Raw genomic sequence first — 17,821 nt, 5'->3', positions numbered from 1 at the left:
TTTCTTTGCAAGCTTCCAAAATCATATGATACTGTTGCTCATACAGAAACTGTTAAGCAAAAATAACCAGCACGGATGCTTTTAAAAGTCACTGTTAGTAGAGCTTTAGCTATGGTGAGATGAAAATAATCCACCATGAGACTTGAGGGAAGTCAAAAGGAAAAACTATTATTGAAAATGGCCTTCTTAAAATTGTTTAAAAGTTCTGAGAGACAGCGAAGGAGAAATATTTTCTAATATTTATTCACTAACAAATGAGCCTAACGCTGCAGGTTTTTTAGTGGTAAAAAAGTGAAAAGATAATTACATGTAAACCAAGACAGTAAGAGTTGCTGTCAGTCCCTGTTTATTCATATCCCAGTCCCACACCCTTCCCAGAGACAAACTGTTCATCACCACATGAGATTTTGTACCATGTGCAGACACACTGCTCTGGGCAAGGTTTCTGCTTTTCCCAATCTCGCTTAGCTAGGTTGAAACATCTGAGGTTTCAACCTCATAAAATCTCATAAGCATTTACAGCATCAAATTCAGTTGCAGTCATGCAGGGCGATCCTCAAAGCTGGACTTGGCTGCATGCCCTCTAAAGAAGAGGCAGTGAGGCTCTGGCACAGGCTGCTCAGAGAAGCGGTGGATGCCCCATCCCTGGAGGTGTTCAAGGCCAGGCTGGTTGGGGCCTTGGCCAAAGTGGTCTAGTGGGTAGCATCCCTGCTTATGTAAGTTGGGTTGGGACTGGTGATCTTTAAGGTCTCTTCCAACCCAAGCCATTCTTTTGATTCTATGGTCCTGTTCATAGCTAGTGAGAGGTACAAAATACCTAAACCAATTCTTCTTGCCTGAACATGACACCTTTTTGTAGTAATATGGAAAACCACTGCAGGTGAGGGTTTTCTAACAATCTCTTCCATTTGCACCACAGACAGATCTCCGAATGACGCTGGAAAGAGCATGTTCTCAAAAGCTGCATGGGCCTGAACTCTGGAGAGAGGCAGGCGGTATACTGGGCAGCATCCCAGAGCTGTTCTGCTTCATGCATGTTTTTATTTCTGTCTGATGAGATGGACAACCTTTACTTCCCGACTAAAACAGGGTCTCCTGTGTGTTTGCTGAGCAGTAAATATTGGCGGGCACAGACTGAATGACTTTTCCTAGTTCGGTGGCATTCGTTCTTGCAGCCACCTTACAGAAGCTATCTGAAGCCAAAAACACCCCGAGGAGCCTAGGCAGAGGTGTGGTACGTCCGGATGTATGGTCCGAGGCTCCGGCACCTCGGAATGCTGCTTTTTGCCCCCCAGAATGGGCACTGCTGTTGCAATTGAACTGCCCTTCAGTTCCTCCGGACGGGAACTGAATCGCGCGCCGAGCCAGCTGCAAGAAGCGTCCCAGTTAAGGGTGGTGGCGGTGGTAGGGGGTGTTTCGGCTGTCACCCATTTTCGGCCGGGCAGCCCGGGGGGTGTCGATGCAGCACCGTGCGCTCACCTAGCCGTGCCGAGCCGTGCCGGGCCGGGCGGGGAGCGCCTCCCGCGGAGCACCCTCGCTGCCTCCCCCTCCCGCGGGGAGCACGGCGGGGGCGACGCCGCGGGCGGCGGCGGCCGCTCCTCCCCCGGTCCCTTCTCTCCCGGGCCGGAGCCGGGGGCCGGGGGCCGGGGGCCGGGGACACCGGGGGCCGGAGCGGAGCCGAGCCGGGGGCGGGCGGGGCGAGGCGCAGGCGCGGCGCACGGCGGGCTGCAGCCGGGCCCCCGCGCCGCTCCCGGGAGCCGATGGCAGCTGCACAGCGCGGCCGCCCGGCGGAGCGCGGCGCGGCGCGGCGCCCCCGGCGCGGGATGCGCGGGCGGGCAGGCGGCGGCGGCGGCGGTGGTGGCGGCGGCGGCGGTGGTGGCAGCGGCTGCGACAGCTCCGGGAGCCGGAGGGACGGCGCCGGGCGGCCGGCGGCCGCCTTGCTCGCCTGACCTGCGTGCCCCCCCCGTGTCCGCGCCGGGCTGCCCCGAAGGATGTCCGCCCAGTCCAAGGGGACCGCATCCTCGTCCTCGTCGCCGTCCGAGGGGCCGCCGGCTGCCTCCAAAGCCAAGGTGAAGGAGCAGATCAAGATCATCGTGGAGGATTTGGAATTAGTGCTGGGGGACCTGAAAGACGTGGCCAAGGAACTTAAGGAGGTGAGAAGCGCCGGCAGCGGGGAGCACAGCGGACGGACCGACGGTCTGCCCCGTCCCCCCGGGGCTCCGCCGCCGTTGCCCCTGGCTCCTTTCACCACTTCTTCGCGGCGGTCCCAGCAACTAGTGGCCGGGCCGGGCCGGGCCGGCGTGGCCCCCGGCCGTGCCCTGAGGGGTGTCTGTGCCTGGGTGGGTGGCGGTGCCCCAGGGGGTGTCTGTTCCCCGGCGTGTCCGTGCCCTGGGGGTGCCCGTACCCCGCTGCGGCGCCCGGCGCTGGGACGGGGCGGGCGCGGCTGAAGCCCCCGCGTTCCCCCCGCAGCTGCCGGGCGGCCCTTCCCGGGGACTTCCCACCCTCCGGAGTTTTCATTCGGGAGGTCGGGGGTGCCCTGCGGGGTCCCCGCGGAGCGAAGAGAGTGCCTGGGGAGGAATGTGCCTGGGGAGGAATGGGGGGTCTGCAGCTTTTCGGCGGATGGAGAGGCAGCTGGAGCGGGTCTCCTCCCGCCCCAGCGCGTTTAACTTTTGGCCGCCCGATGTAAGCCTGTGTGCACCCCCAGGCTGCGGCCCGGCGCCGCTCCGCCGGCTGCTGAGGATCTGGGGGGGGCCCGCTAAGGACCCCCGCACCCGGCGCCCTGAGCTGCTCGGGGTCCCTGCCCAGCCCGGCGGCAGCGGTGCGGCGGGTCTGCCTCTGCCGCTGCCTCTGCAGGCTGCACCGGGAGCCCTGTTTGTCTTGTCGATCTGGCAAGATTGCCTTTGCAATCTTTCCCTTTGCCCGTGGCGAGTGTCGTCTCCCCTAGGTTAATCTGCAGGCGGGGTGCGATTACTGCGGGGATGTTTGTAAGCAGCGAAATGCTGTAGCAGGAGAAAAACAATTTGGCTGTCCTTTTGGAGATGTGCACGTTATCTTGATTTTGCTACACAACTGGTCGACAGATGGTTGGATTATGCACCGAAATTCAAGTCCAGAATCTCTGTGCTGCTTTATAATCCTGGATTTGACATTTATAAGAGGCTGTGTCTTTTGCTATCAAATATTAGTTTTCTATTTTAACAACATTGTCAACAAGTTTTATACAACAGACTTTTGCCATCCAAGGCAGGCTGAAATTCACCCAGTGCTTCATATGATGTTGGCAGATACATAAACACGCGGCTCACTAATCACAGCTGTTAGACTTATTCCCACCCACAACTCCAGATTTCTTCTCTCTTTTTTTTTTTTCTTTTAATATAATTTTTTAAAGTGCAGCTGTCTGCACTGCTTTTATATAAATATATATATATATATTAAAGTGGAAGCAAACATTGTTTATAGAGTAGTTCTTTAAACGTTTTTAAGTCTGATAGAGCAAGCTGGCTTCTGTTGCTGCAGAAGCACATATTTCAGGACCTGGAATTCCCTGCACATAATCACTCCCAGCTTTCCTCTAGTGAGCAAACAAGATCTCTGTAGGTGGAGGTCATGTGTCATCATTTACTGTGGCATGTTTTATCTAAGCAAACGTGTCTATTCTGGTTGACTGCATCTGTGAGAGAGAACGGGGTTTACCTCTGCTTGATGGGGAAACGGCTTGTCTGGAACTTCTTTTCCCAAGCAGAAGTGAAATGTAAAAAGGAAGTTGTAGAACAACTGTGCTGTGACTCTATGAAGTCCTGTGTATGTGTTAAAGGGTAGTAGGATTGCCAAGAGCATCTGTTTTGAGAGCAAATAGAACTATTTCTATCAAAAGGGGACTTAATTCCTGTTTGTAATCACACGAGTTTCTGAGTAACAATTTCTCTATATATTATACAAAGGTGATACCTGTGATATCATGACCAGTGAGGGTTACATGTTATTGGCTTGTTTGCAACATTATCATTATGTATTACATACACTTTGTATGGCATTTATGGTCCGCTGGAGTTTGCCATATGAGTACCCCCAGTTGTCTGCCTTTTGTAGTATGGACTAATCCTGTACAGGGCTTCTTGATGCCTCTGGAATGTGTACCTTTTAATGTGGAAGTGAGGCAATTGATGATACTATAAATTACTAATCATGTTTTTTCGTAGCTTTTTGTAGGTGTTCAAATGCATTTGCAGATGTTTCATCAAAACATGTAGAAAGAGTTGGTTTATTGTTTGGTGTATTATAAACAGAAGTAAATCTGTCCTATTTCTGTGGTTCTGTACTGTAGGACCAGGCAAGGTGGTAAACTCACCCAAATTGTGTACTTCTCAAAATGTTTAGGCTATAATTTTTCTTCATGGTATGTTTGCTGAAGTCAGACTTTTGTACTACCTCCCTCTTCAGTTGTTCTTTTTTTTTTTTTTTTTCACTATTAGGAATACAGTATTCTGAAAATGGCCTTCTTTTTAAATTGTTATTATGTTAAAAAGACTTACATTCTGTTTTAGTGGTAGGTTATGAGGTAGGGTTATTATTATTATACGAGGTAGGGTTATTATTATTATTATTATTATTATTATTTATTATTATTGCATGAAGTTGCATTAATACTTAGTTGTGATTTTGAAAATGCATCATTTATAGAACTTTATTTCTGATTATGTTTACCTGTATTTTACTCTTAATTACCAATTATTTATTATGCAACACATAATATATCAGTTCAGGCATTGGGATAAACTGGATGTCCTCTCCTAGTATCTTTTAGCCTTCATTTTTTAAGTTTTATACTCAAAGTACCATCAAATTGCAAGGTAGTTTTATTGCTTTAGAGTGAACAGTTTTATAACAGTAAAGAATATGGCTTACAAGACTTGTATGTCATTACATTTAGCTTGTTATTGTTTACTTATGTTAATGTTTTTGCATCTGCCCTTTGTTCCAGAGCTTTTTTTCTGATGGCTGCTGCAACCAGCTTTTGTGTTTAAATAGAGGCTGGGCAGGGGAACTAGGGGGAGGACAGACTGTTAAATCCAGATGCCTGAAGTTTAGAAATTTTCTGTAAAAACATAACGACAGAAACATATGGATTAAAACAAATACGTGCTAAGAGTTCTCATGTCTGAGAAATGGAACATCTGCCTCTTCTTATTTTTATTGGTCTTCTTAATCTGAGGTGCCCGCAAAGACTGGAGGTGGAGAAGTGGTGACCAACAGCCACGTTAGATGTAGGGGGTCTAAGTGCAGAGCTTGAGTTTATGTATGGCTAGTCCATAACTGTACTCTCTAGGGTGCTGTTAACTACGGAGGGACTCAGCCACTTCTGTCTCCTTGCTAAAAAGAAACATAAGGTGGGTGTATACCAACAGTGGGATGTGCTTTTGTGCTGGAAGAAATTACTGTTCAAAATGGATTTGAGTAGCCATTATTTGATGAATATTCCAAAGAAAAATCAAAGGAGTGCCAGATAATTGAGTAACATTGAATGTTTCTTTAGTCCAGGCTGTTTCAACATTACGTTAGTGAAGCCTACTCCGGAGTATTGGATAAAAGACCTTTTTTTTTTTTCCCTTTTCTTTTTTCTTTTTTTTTCTTTCTTCTATAGTTGGTTTAGAAAGATGGTTATTATTAAATGTTGCTTTGTGAATTTATTTGTCAAGTACCTAAGAAATGAGGTGATGAGCACTACAGGAGACCAGAAGATGTGTGCTAGTTAAACTATTTTGAGTGTAAAATGCACAATGTGGCCCTAATTCTCTTACTGACTTCAGAAGGCATTGTAGGTAGGGGGTGTGCTTGTGCACCTGATGATGCCAGGGAAAGGAGATCACATTTTTAAGACTTCACTGCTTTCACATTTTATGATGTTAGACATTTCTGGAGCCTTGCTCTTGTTTACATTAAGGAAATACTTCACCAAATAATTTGATAAATACTTCTTATTGTAATAAAAGCTCATCATGCAAAACAAATTCCTGGAAGTTATGTGTGAAACATTTGCATGGCTTTTAATTGGCTAAATAAGCTTCAACCTTTTATCAAAAGGAAGCAGCTGTGGAGCTGTTGCCAATATTTAGGATAATCCAAAATAGAGGTGCAGGAGAAACAGTAGCCCTAAGAGGCATTGCACTTGCATCAGTAAATTTCCAGTCTCTCTTAGTCTACCTCCTCTGCTCTAAATTCTCCTAAAATATTTTGCTGAAAGAATGAATGAATAATCACCCCTCACCTAACAGCCACTTTTATTTTTCATAAATATGTGATATATATAACTTGGTTATGACTTAAATAATGTTTTCTGAGTGATGATGGAACTATTAGATGCAAAACCAAACAACAACAAACAACAAAAGAAACAAAACTAAAAGAACACACAGATTTTTGCAGGGGTTGATGACCTGTTTCTACAATCGGGCCAGTCATATTTTTTTAGGTGTGTGTGGGGGTAATGTATTCCCTGATCTGCATTTTTTACGTCTGGCCTGCATTGAGCATATTAGAATTTCAACACCAGTGTTTCCCATTCCTTTCTGGTTTCTGTGTTCAGCTGGTGATCCAGATGGCAGTAAGGCTCTTCAGGTTGTTCTGTGTTCATCCAGAATCTAGGAAACTGCAGATTATATCCAACAAGAGGATTAGAGCGGTGACAATCAATCATCTATTAGTATCTCTGTTGTACACGCAGAAACAAACAGCTGTACGAAAAACACTGTGGTTCATATTGTAGCATGAAGTGTGCGGGGTTATAGTATAAGTATGGAATGTACTGCATAGAGTCCTGGGGCTAGGCAAAGCAAAGCAAAATGTTTTAATCCCTTCCTTCTCCTGCTCATTCCTGCTATCAAGGAGCTGCAGCTCCTTCTGCTAGGTGGTGGCAACTGAAGGAAGAATTTTTCGAGCATGTTTCTTCCTGCTGTTAGAAATCCTACAGATGCAGATGCCCTTCCTTACATATGGATTCTGGATGCTGGCACTCTTGAGCATTCCTTTTGGAGTGGGTCTCGCTTCAGTGCATATGGGTTTTGTACATGTGGTCAGTAACGTGTGGGGGGGAGTATAAGATGAGGAGGGGAATGAAGCTTTCTTGGTATTTTTGTGGTTGTAGCTGAGCTTGTGGTCCAGGTCAGAGACCAGCACCAAGTGTCGTATGCCAGGTGGCATTGTCCATTCCAAAACTTGCTTCTCTCTCCAGCAGCAGACTTTTCTGTTTTCTCATTGCAGTCCTTAGTGACAGATGCAACTGTGAACCCTACCTGGATGTTTATTGTAAGTGCAGAGTATGATTCATTATGTAAGAGAAGCACTGCACACAGCTTTGTTGTGATCTGCCCAGGGTCCAAATGGGGCCATAAATAGTCACTGCAGGTAAATGAATCATAGTTTTCCTTTCCCTTTATTTCTTGTGGCCTATGAAGCATATATACAGTTACACACAATAGAAAAGCACAGATGTAATTACATAAAACTTTTTCAAATAGTATCAACAATGCTAATAGGGCTAAAAGGTAGCTATGAACCTTAAAGAATGTTTTGAGGTTGTCGGGACCAATTTAAAAGCTGATTTAGTACTAAGTAAAGTTGCTCTGTATCTGATTTTTAATCAAAGCTATCAATAATCTATTGTGTAACACAATGAAAGGAATAACTAGCATAAATATAGAGCACTGCTTATTAAAATCAAGAGACTTGATGGAGGGAAGCACACTGTCAATTTGTGCTAGCTATTTTGTTTTTCTAAACACTCATGTCAGCTACTTCATTCCCTTTATGCAATACTAAGCTCCTGATAGTAATGTGCATTGTGCAACCATGAGCTAAATAGAGCATATATAAATTCAGTTTTCAAATAAAAACAGTACCACACTGAAAACATGTATCTTTGTGCTAAAGTATGAACTTCACACAATCTGTGCACTACTGACCGTGATACAGAAAACAGGAGTAGTGAGGCAAGAACTTCGTTCTGTTGCAGTCAGACATTTGACGCTGACTTCAGCAGTAACAACAACAACGTCATGGAGGCAGAAGTTATTTTGGGTCTGCTTCATTTTTGGTAAAAGTTCAAAATTCAGAGGAATCAGTTTCTGCCATGTATGTATATGAATGTGTCATAAAAAATAAATGACTTGGCTGAGTACCGTTATTTAAGTTTTGCAGATCTTTTCTGGTTCCCTCTGAAAATGAAACAATATCTCCCTTCCCATTACTCATATACCTTATGAAGTTCTGGAACAGCCCTCCCACTTCCATTCATAATCTTGCAGCCAAATTGCTGCTCACAATTGATTTATACCCAACTAATTAATGCTGTTTGGTGGAGGTGGGGTGAGGTGCACATACTCTTTTTGAGTTGAAAGAGTACTATCTCTTAGTACCTACTTCACAATATCTCCGTAAACAGCATCACTATCATCATCTAGTTTTCATTTTGTTTAGAGTTGCAAAATGTTGGTGGCTTAGAGTCTTCTCCATATGTTATCCTATTCTAGGCAAGTGAACTGAACGGTCAGAAACCTCACAGCTAACTCATGTGTATCCTGTTCAGATGTCCCCATACCCATCCTGGAATTTTCAGTAAGGGTTATTGTTGAGAGGCGGACACAGTGAAGGGGTCTGTTTTGCATATAGGCTGCTGTTCTGCAGCAGATATTCAGTCATGCAGGTTACATCAGCTTTGTTGCCTTTATATATATGGGTCTTCGTTTTATTTTGCTATTAGCTGGGCTTTTTTCTTTTTATTTTTATCTCCACAATAAGTAGCAGATAATGTGCTTTGTTGCCTTAATGTAAAGGTCTTGAGGTAGAATTTCACTCAAATGTCAATGCATGGTGCATGTTACAATACTGCTGATTTTTTTTTGTGTTAGCTGTGAATGTGTTAAACAGTGCAGCCTATACATTCCTTTCTCTCTCAGCTTGTGTCTGGCTCTGTACATCACTGACTTTGGTCATAGCTATCTGGAATGCTCCAAAATGCCTTTTTTTTTCTGTACCTATGAGAGGAATGAAGACAGAGGCTGCTTCCACAGTGGAAGAGCTGAGAAAATCCCCTACCAGATCTCTGACTGCAGCTTTCCTTGGTCAGTTGCATGTGTGTGTTGAATTACTGGGGGTGGGAGGGCTTGGTGGCTGAGCTGTTGGCATTCTGGTTTAGTTTAAGATTACTGTACTACAGCTGATTGCAGTCATGAAGGGAAATTGCCTCCATACAGAAGGAGTAGTACTGCCAGTTGTTGCTTTTGCAAAAATAATGGTGTGTTCATATGTCTTTAAAGGTTAACAAACTCATCCGTTGTTTCATGCAGCATGTGCCACATTACATTACGAAGACTGAGAGCACTGGTGTTGAATCACTTCCAGATTTCATTGTAGATTATTTCTCAGTAATGTGAAAAATCCTCCAATGTTAAAACACCTTTTTTTTTTTTTTTTTTTTTTTTCTCCATTAATTCTTTTTGGATAACTGCAGTAATTATTTCAGTCTGTCATCCATGATGGTATTATGTTCTTCCCTTTAGTGTGGTATGTTCACGGTTCTTTCAGTGATAGAATAGCTTCACAATTGCTTCAAGGTAGAAGCAGAGTACAACATCCTTACTTGCACTGTAGTGGTTTATGTTGTAAGAGAAGGGGACAGTTTTTGTACATCTGAAAATAATGGGGGAAGTTTAACATTTGATTAAAGTAAGGCCATCTGCATGGGGTTCTGGAACTTTGGTCTTCCCATTGAACTGCAGAAAGTGAGCTAAGTGCTTGAAGTGTTTATTCAAAACCATCTTGTTTTGATATCTAATAACATTTGTATTTTGATGGAAAAGACATTTGTTAAAACAGGCAGCTTATGTAACCTGAAAGATGCAGTTTAAGGAAATAAACCCAAATGAAAACATTAACAAATAAACAGTTTGGGCTCGCATCACTATAATAATGGATTGATTTGTACCCATGTAACTCAGTAACCTCCCTGTATAAAATTATTGTGGGAAATCAAGGTCAGCATGTTGTTTCTTGTTGTTTATCTTAACAAAAAACAAGTGTAATTCTTTTCTTCCATGCTTTGTCATTGAGGTTCCTTTGTTTGTTTGTTTGTTTGTTTCTGTTGTTGCTGTTATATGCCTTCTACTTTTTCTTCCAGTTTGTTAGAAATGGGTAAAAAGAATATGTTCATAGTAGTAATTCTCTGAATTCTTGTAAGTGCGTGTGCTAATGTGAGAGTAATTGTCAGCTAAAATTACTACTTACAGTTCAGTAGTTATTAGAGAAATAAATGGAACTTATGTATATATTTTTAAATATCATAGAATCACAGACTGGTTGAGGCTGAAAGGGTATTTCTGGAAATCACCCAAACCATTCTAGAAACACCTAGAGCAGGTTGCTTGGGACCTTTTACAATTCAGTCTTGAATATCTCCAAGGATGGAGAGAATACAGCCTCTCTTAGCAACTTGTGCCAGTGTTGAATCACCCTCACAGTAATTCTTTTTTCCTTCTTTTTAAGTAGAATATCCTGTATTTCAATTTTTGCCTGTTGTCCTTTCATTTAGCACCACTGACAAGAGTCTGACGTCATCTTATTCCTTCCAATCAGATACAGATACACATTGAGATTCCCTGAGTCTTCTCTTCTGCAGGCTGAAGAATCATAGTTCTCTCGGTCTCTCCTCATGTGATGTGCCTCCAGATGTGCCAGTCCCTTGGACATCTTAGAAACTTGCTTCAATGTGTTCATACCATTCTTGTGCTATGGAGCCTAGAACTTTGCACAGTACTTAAGATCTGGTGTCAAATAATCAGGTGTGTATTAGGTAAAAATGCTCTGTTAGGAACATCAGCTTCCCTTGATAAACATTTCTTTGTGAACCATTAAACTTTGTGAACCATTCAGGTCAAATTTGTTGCCAGCCTGTGTGGTTTCACTGAGGGCAAATCATGCTTGAGAAATTTGGTGACTTTCAATCATGGGGTTACAGAGTTGGTGGATAATGAAAGAGCAACTGACATCTACCTGGACTTGTGCAAAGTGTTTATCACCATCCTGTACAATATCATTGACTCTAAATTGGAGAGACATGGATTTGGCAGATGGACCACCCAGTGAGTAAGGAAATGGGTGGATGGCTGCTCTCAAACAATTGTGGTCAATGGTTTCATGTTCAGGTGGAAATCAGTGACAAGTGGTGTTCCTCAGGTGTTGGAGCTGGGACCAATGCTGTTCAACATCTTTGTCGGCAACATGAACAATGGCATTGAGTTCACCCTCAGAGAGTTCGCTGATGACACTAAGCTGAGTGGTGCAGTGGACACACTGGAGGGAAGAGATACCATCCAGAGGGACATGGACAGGCTTGAGAAGTGGGCCTGGGTGAACCTCATGAAGTTCAATAAAGACAAGTGCAAGGCCCTGCACCTGGGTCAGGGCAATCCCAAGCACAAATACAGGCTGGGTGGAGAATGGATTGAGAGCAGCTCTGAGGAGAAGGACCTGTGGGTGTTGGTTGATGAGAAGCTCAATATGAGTTGGTAATGTGCTCTTGCAGCCCAGAAAGCCAACTGTGTCCTGGACTGCATCAAAAGCCACGTGGCCAGCAGGTCGAGGCAGGTGATTGTCCCCCTCTTCTCTGCTCTTTTGATACCCCACCTGGAGCACTGCGTTCAGCTCTGGGGCCCCAGCACAAGAAGGATGTGGACCTATTAGAATGAGTCCAGAGGGCCATGAAGATGATTGGAGGGCTGGAGCACCTCTCCTATGAAGGCAGCCAGAGGGAGTTGGGGTTGTTCAGCCTGGGGAAGAGAAGGCTCTGGGTAGACCTTATAGTGGCCTTCCAGTACCTACAGGGGTCAGTCCTACGGGAAAGCTGGGGAGGGACTCTATGTCAGGGGGTGTAGGAAAATAGGTGACAGTTTTAAACTAAAATAAGGTATTTTCTTATGAAGGTGGTGAGGCAATGGATCAGATTACCCAGAGAAGTTGTGGATGCCCCATCCCTGGAGGTGTTCAAGGTGAGGTTGGATGGGGCTTTGAGCAACCTGATCTTGTGGGTGGCATCACTCACTGGCCATGGCAGGGGGGTTGGAACTAGTTGGTCTTTAAGGTCTGTTCCAGGCAAAATCGTTTTATGATGCTATGATCCTACTAGTCCCTACTTTTCTACAGACCTTTCATTTTCTTTTCCTAACCCCTGTCCTCTTTTCCACCGTAACAGTTTCTGGTGCTTATGCAGCTTTTGACCTTTATTCATGTCACTGTCAGCAGCTATCAGAACAATGTTTGGGGCTGTTAAACGTGCATGTTTTTCTGACCATTCTTGAATGCTGACTTATGAAAGTCAACATCAAATTTCTTAGCTTTGTCTTTAGAATTTCAGGTGACTCTGGCATTTATCTTAGTAACAAAATTTTTCTCTTCATGTGTCTTTTTCATCCTAGTAGGAGATCATACCATGTAGGATCTGGAAGCATTGGTATTGCTTCTTTCTTTATTTCCAATGTGGTATAGCAACAGAAAGCTGTGCTATCTGGATTCCAGTTACCTGGGCTGTTACTACAAGCAAAACTTCTAATTTAAAATTCATTATAGGTTTAGCTAACACTGTTTTTCAGCTTTCCAGTTCAGCATCCAGAATATTTAAAATTCACTGCATCTTTTCTCAAAATACTGTAGTGCTACTGGCCTTAACAAAAGTGTTTCAAATGTCCAGCTACAGTGCACTTCAGGTGCTTTTACTGTCAATTTCAGATGTAATTTGACTGAGCTAAGTTTACAACAGCGTGTGGTTTCCACTAGTTCTACTGAATTTTACCTGGATTACCACTTGGACGGTGAGTAGTCTAGTCTTATTTGACTTTCAGTGCTTATAGGGTAGGGCTTTTTTATGAGATGGTTTTAACGCTCAGTAAAGCTGTTGTATTTGGATAAAAAATGGCCTCTGTATGGACGTTGTTTCTGGTATCTTGCACTGTTAATTGAGACTAGGAAACTATACAAGCTAGTCAAAACTATTTATCTCGGCTAAGCTAATAACTTCCTTTTCTTGAAATCAAAATGCAGATGGTACAGTGAACCTGTAAGACTTTTGATAAATTGTTATTTGACCAAACTGGGTTGTTTACGTTGAAGCAAGAGAATGAGGAGGCTGGGATTGCTAGTTTTTGTAGTTTCTCGTTACCAGGTAATTTGGATGTGCTTATTTTTCAGGCAGTGGTTATTTGATTCCAACTATTAACAAATGAACAAATGTCATAGAATGTGAGTGTTTGGATTATAAACACTAAATCATATGAGAATACTTCAGTTAATAATTATTTTCATTCATTGACTTAAATCTTAGCAAACAGAGTCTTTACTGTTGTGATACTGTGTAACCACCAAGGTTTTTTGACTGAACTGAGAGGTTAAAAGTAGCTTGATTAGTATCCTGGAAAACATAGTGTAGTAGAAAGATATGAGACAAAACAGCTGCATGGAAAACAAACAAAAACAAAACCAAAAAGAAAACACAACAACAAAACCAAAAGAAATGCAAAACAAGCCTCAAAACATTATATTGCTAGACAGAGCTATCTTTAAAGTAGGGATGGATGGATGGATGGATGGATGGATGGATGGATGGATGGATGGATGGATGGATGGATGGATGGATGGATAAGTTGTGCAGCAAAAAGTCATAGTACTGCAGGTGCTGAGGATGTTGAGTTAGAAAAAAAAAAAAAAACAAAACGAAACAAACAACAACAACAACAAAACAACAACAACATACTGTGCAGGAGAACTTTTTATTTAATAAAGGCTTTACATAGGCCGTTTCATTCTTCAGGTTGGCTTGAGTGACTTTTTTTTCCCTACTTCCAAGGTGGTCTACACTGAGTAAATTTGATTTGACTTTAAGAAAGCTGTTCCAGCTTACATTAGCTAAGACACTGGCCTTTTGTCATTAAGCAATGCCAGTCGTTCTGGAGGTTTCCATCTGTCTGTGAGAGGCTGGTGTCTGATTCATGGGATTCCTGTTCTTTGTGTCAGGAGAAATTAGAACCCTAGTGCTTGTGGAGATAATAATGTGTAGGAATCACAGTGATAAGTATCTTGAGGCTTAATTTCATTGTTTACTAAGGAATCATAGTCTAAGATTGATTAAAGTTAGACACACATAGCAATTTTACATTTAGATGCAGGGTAGCTGACGGAAATGTCTTTCAAAATCTTCAGAAGAAAAAAAAAAGTCCTTTAAAATCATAAAAGTCATCAAAAATCCTTTTGAAGTCTTCCATTCACTAGTGAATCTTTTCTGAATATCAGTTGCAAGATGGTAAGTGTTGTATGTAGCCATATTTCTGGTAAACCTGCATCTTAAGAATGACTGCAGTCTATTGTTTCTAGGAGATGAATATTTGGCTGGCATCTTCAAGTTACACTTGAAGTTTCTTAAAAAGTAAAAAACAAAAAAGGAAAGAAGATCCCACTTTTCTAGTAGTTCAACAGAATATTTAATATTTTCTCCCTAATTTGGTACTCTGCTGCAAAGCTACTTCTGGCTTTGAATATAAATTATTTCAGAGATTGACTGTTTAAAAGACATTAATCAATCAAGGACATAAAATAGAGTACCAAATGCAAAAGCTAATAAATAGCTCTCTAGATGAATTCTTTCTTTGGCAAACATGTAAACAACCCTTACTCGATGCTTTGTAATTTTAAGTCAGGTGTTATTAATAATAAACTTGTAAAAAGGATGTAGGATCTATATTTTTGAAGATTTTGTTCTTCATTTGCTAAATATGAAGCATACTTCTGTTTAGTTTTCATCACTTCTGACAGTGACATCTCATAATACAGCATTAATGTCCTAGTACTATGTGACAGCTTCTCAAATGATTTTTGTTTCTTTTATAGCTATCTTTTGAGAAAGTGGCAAGCCTCAGAGGGAATTGAGAATGTTACCGAACCTTAATTTTCTGAGAATCTCGTTCTAAAGTTCTTGTTTTAATAAATGGTTTGTACAGGCAAAATACTTCTCCCAAGTTCATCTATTACTTCTCAGCTTAGTTAGTTTATTGATGAAAAAATGAGGCATCTTTGTTATCATTGTGAATTACAGAGATGATATGTCTTCGTTCTATGCATGGTTTCATGGACATAATGAAACAAAGTCGTCTGTTGCATGAATGCTAATTCACTACAATTACATCTTGATCAAGTTGGAAGAACTATTAGATTTTATGCTAATTAAATATCCGTTTTGAACAGATTCAATTGTTACCTGGCTTTTTGTAGAGTAACCGTAGTCTTGCAACACTACAGAGTAATTGTTCTTTGAAGAACTTTGTTTTATACTTTTGTGAGCCTGTGTGCTTAGAGGAAAAGACCTTATGATCTTGCTTTTTCTAACACAGAGCAGTAGCAAATATATGTACATTCAAGGTTTTCTTCCAGTGAAGAAGATGTTTTTGTTGTTCTCATGCACTTCCTAATATGGACTGCCATGCAATACAGTTTTAGGAAGCACAGTAAAATGTTTTTGTCCATGTAAACTGTTTAATCTGGGTAAAATTCCTTAAATATGCAAACAAACAGAGATAATAAAATTTTGTTACAATTTCAGTAGTAGTAGAGATTATAAGGTGATTCATAACAAAGCCTTTTCTTTTTAGCAGTATCGTTTATCTTTAATTTCCTTCTGCTTCTGATTTTCATATGGTATTTGAGATGCAAATAATGTGTACGATAAATTAACGTACAAAGAGCACTGTGTTATTGTGTCTATAGACTACTTACAAAACTTTTATCTTATGAGTTAATATGTGCTGTATGTAATTGTCTCTGTTCATGCATGTATGTCCTCTAGTGGAAATGGTTGCAGATAATACACCACCAGGCATTCTCCTTTTTTTTTTTTTTTTTTTTTTAAGGAAAAAAAGCTCTGTAGGAAAAAATACCTCCATAAAATGAGATTTCTTTGAAAGAATAGTTGTATTTAAAGACATCAAAGGGGAATAAATTATCTTAGTGTTTTCTGTACCATTTCTGAGGAACAGTGAAACTGTAAAAATTCCGGAGGGATTCACAGCCTAAGTTCAGTGTTTGCAAGATGGGTAGTGTGGTCGTCTGAATCATTGTACTGTGTGCATTATCAGGGAAGAAATTGCAGTATGTGCTTTATTGGGAAAGAAATCTGGAAAGTGGTCCACTTTCCTAAATGAGAAGGCAAATGTTACACTAAATTCAGCAAAATTTTAACGGTTCTCTTATGAGGGTCTGTGGTGTTATTCTGCAAATAATTTATCTGGATGAATGTTGGTGCAGTGTTACCAGCTTGATTTGCAGAATGCTTTTGGAACTCTGCTTCTTGTCCTTGCCTTATGTAACAAGATCATTCATTTTCAGTAGAGACATAAAGGAATCATAACCTTAGGAATAAGAATTACTGGTGAATTTTGTTCCTTCCTGGAGAAACCTCAGGATATCCTCAGGCACCAGGACTACTGAGATAGAATGAAGGACTCATAAAATACAGGACAAAAGAAAGGAAAGAAAGAGAGAGATGTTGATGGCCAAGGAGGCAGGCATTTCTTGACTATTTTTTCCAGTTAGAAAAGAAGGATGAAATTAGAGCAAAAAACTTTCCAGTCACAAACTCAATTTATGATATTATCTAAAATGCCATGACTTTTCAGTGTTGTGGTCTATGTTTTATTTAAGAAAAGATGAATGGGAAGAAACAAAAAAAAGTGTCTGGGAATCCAGGAGCTTTCTGTTGCAGGCAGATCATGTCATGTTTCTTACAGTATATCCAACTCTATTTTAAGTATATCTAGCTTTTTTTTTTTTTTTTTTTTTTCCTTTTTTTCTTTTCTTCCTACTCTTCCCATTCAAAGTTTATAAGTTTATTGCTAAAAATTGGTGTAATAGCTGGGAATCTTTTAGTTAGTTAGTTAGTTACTTAATTTTTTTCTGGTGTTCCTACTCAGCAGAACAAGTAGTTCTTGAGTATCTCTTCCTCTGCGTGTACTTCTACTTAGGTACACTGATAAAAGCAGTTAGATTCCTTTATTAATTCAGACTCTCCCTTCTTTTGAGGAAATGAAGCCTTTCTGTCCCTCTATTGATTGAGGTTAGTCCTTCTAGAAATGTATACAGTACTGTGGGGAGGTCTGACCAGAGCTTTGTACAGTGTTTCTTATCTCTACTAATTTTTGATAATGATCAAAAAATTATTTCTTTCCATACATCCTGAAGTTACATTTCCATTTTGGCATTGGGTTGGCATGAATAGCCATTCAGTGATCACCTTGTCCACACAGGTCTATGCATAAGTGAACTTCGAGTTTGTAGCACAAAGCTGTTTAGTTTGTCCTAGTTGTGATCTTGCATATTGCATGTTGGAAATTTTATTCCTCTTTCAGACATGTAAGATTTACTTCATCCTGTGTGCATTGCCTTCTAGCTCTGCTGAATCGGCAGTTTTCCTCAAAGCATTTGCCACCTTTGTGACAGGGTGATTAATAAAAAGATTGTATGAGATTAGGCAAAGAATGGTTAAGGAGTTTCAATGCTATTTCCTCTGGAGCCAAATACACTGCTTTTCACATATCTAGAAAATCAGTTAGCATATAAAGCAAGCTGTAATCTACCTTAGAGGTGGCTTTTCAAACACTCAAACACTCTGCAATTATGCTGTGGGATATCTTGTCTCTGTGTAGTACAGTGCATATGGTGGTGTATTTTTTTTGTTGTTGTTGTTTTGTTTTGTTTTTCTTAATACCTTTAAATCAACAGTAGACAAAAT

The 17,821-nt window shown here is 41.4% G+C and overlaps 1 protein-coding gene across 6 annotated transcripts in view; it reads left to right on the top strand.

The window, feature by feature from the left end:
- The first annotated feature begins 1,830 nt into the window (after positions 1-1,830).
- Positions 1,831-17,821, top strand: part of PRR16 (proline rich 16) — a 161,356-nt gene continuing 145,365 nt past the window's right edge. For 4 of the 6 annotated variants that reach the window (XM_072031149.1, XM_072031152.1, XM_072031150.1 and 1 more), the window contains exons 1-2: positions 1,831-2,153; positions 11,976-12,041. In XM_072031149.1, the coding sequence (XP_071887250.1) occupies positions 1,992-2,153; positions 11,976-12,041 (228 nt within the window). In that variant the 5' untranslated portion in view covers positions 1,831-1,991. The remainder of the gene's footprint in view (positions 2,154-11,975; positions 12,042-17,821) is intronic. The other 2 variants (XM_027446353.3, XM_072031154.1) reach the window with 2 other exon arrangements.

Source organism: Anas platyrhynchos, chromosome Z (assembly GCF_047663525.1).
Source record: "Anas platyrhynchos isolate ZD024472 breed Pekin duck chromosome Z, IASCAAS_PekinDuck_T2T, whole genome shotgun sequence".
Taxonomy (NCBI): Eukaryota; Metazoa; Chordata; class Aves; order Anseriformes; family Anatidae; genus Anas; species Anas platyrhynchos.
The sequence above is the reverse complement of the archived record's forward strand: the minus strand, read 5'-3'. Positions and strand labels throughout refer to the sequence as shown.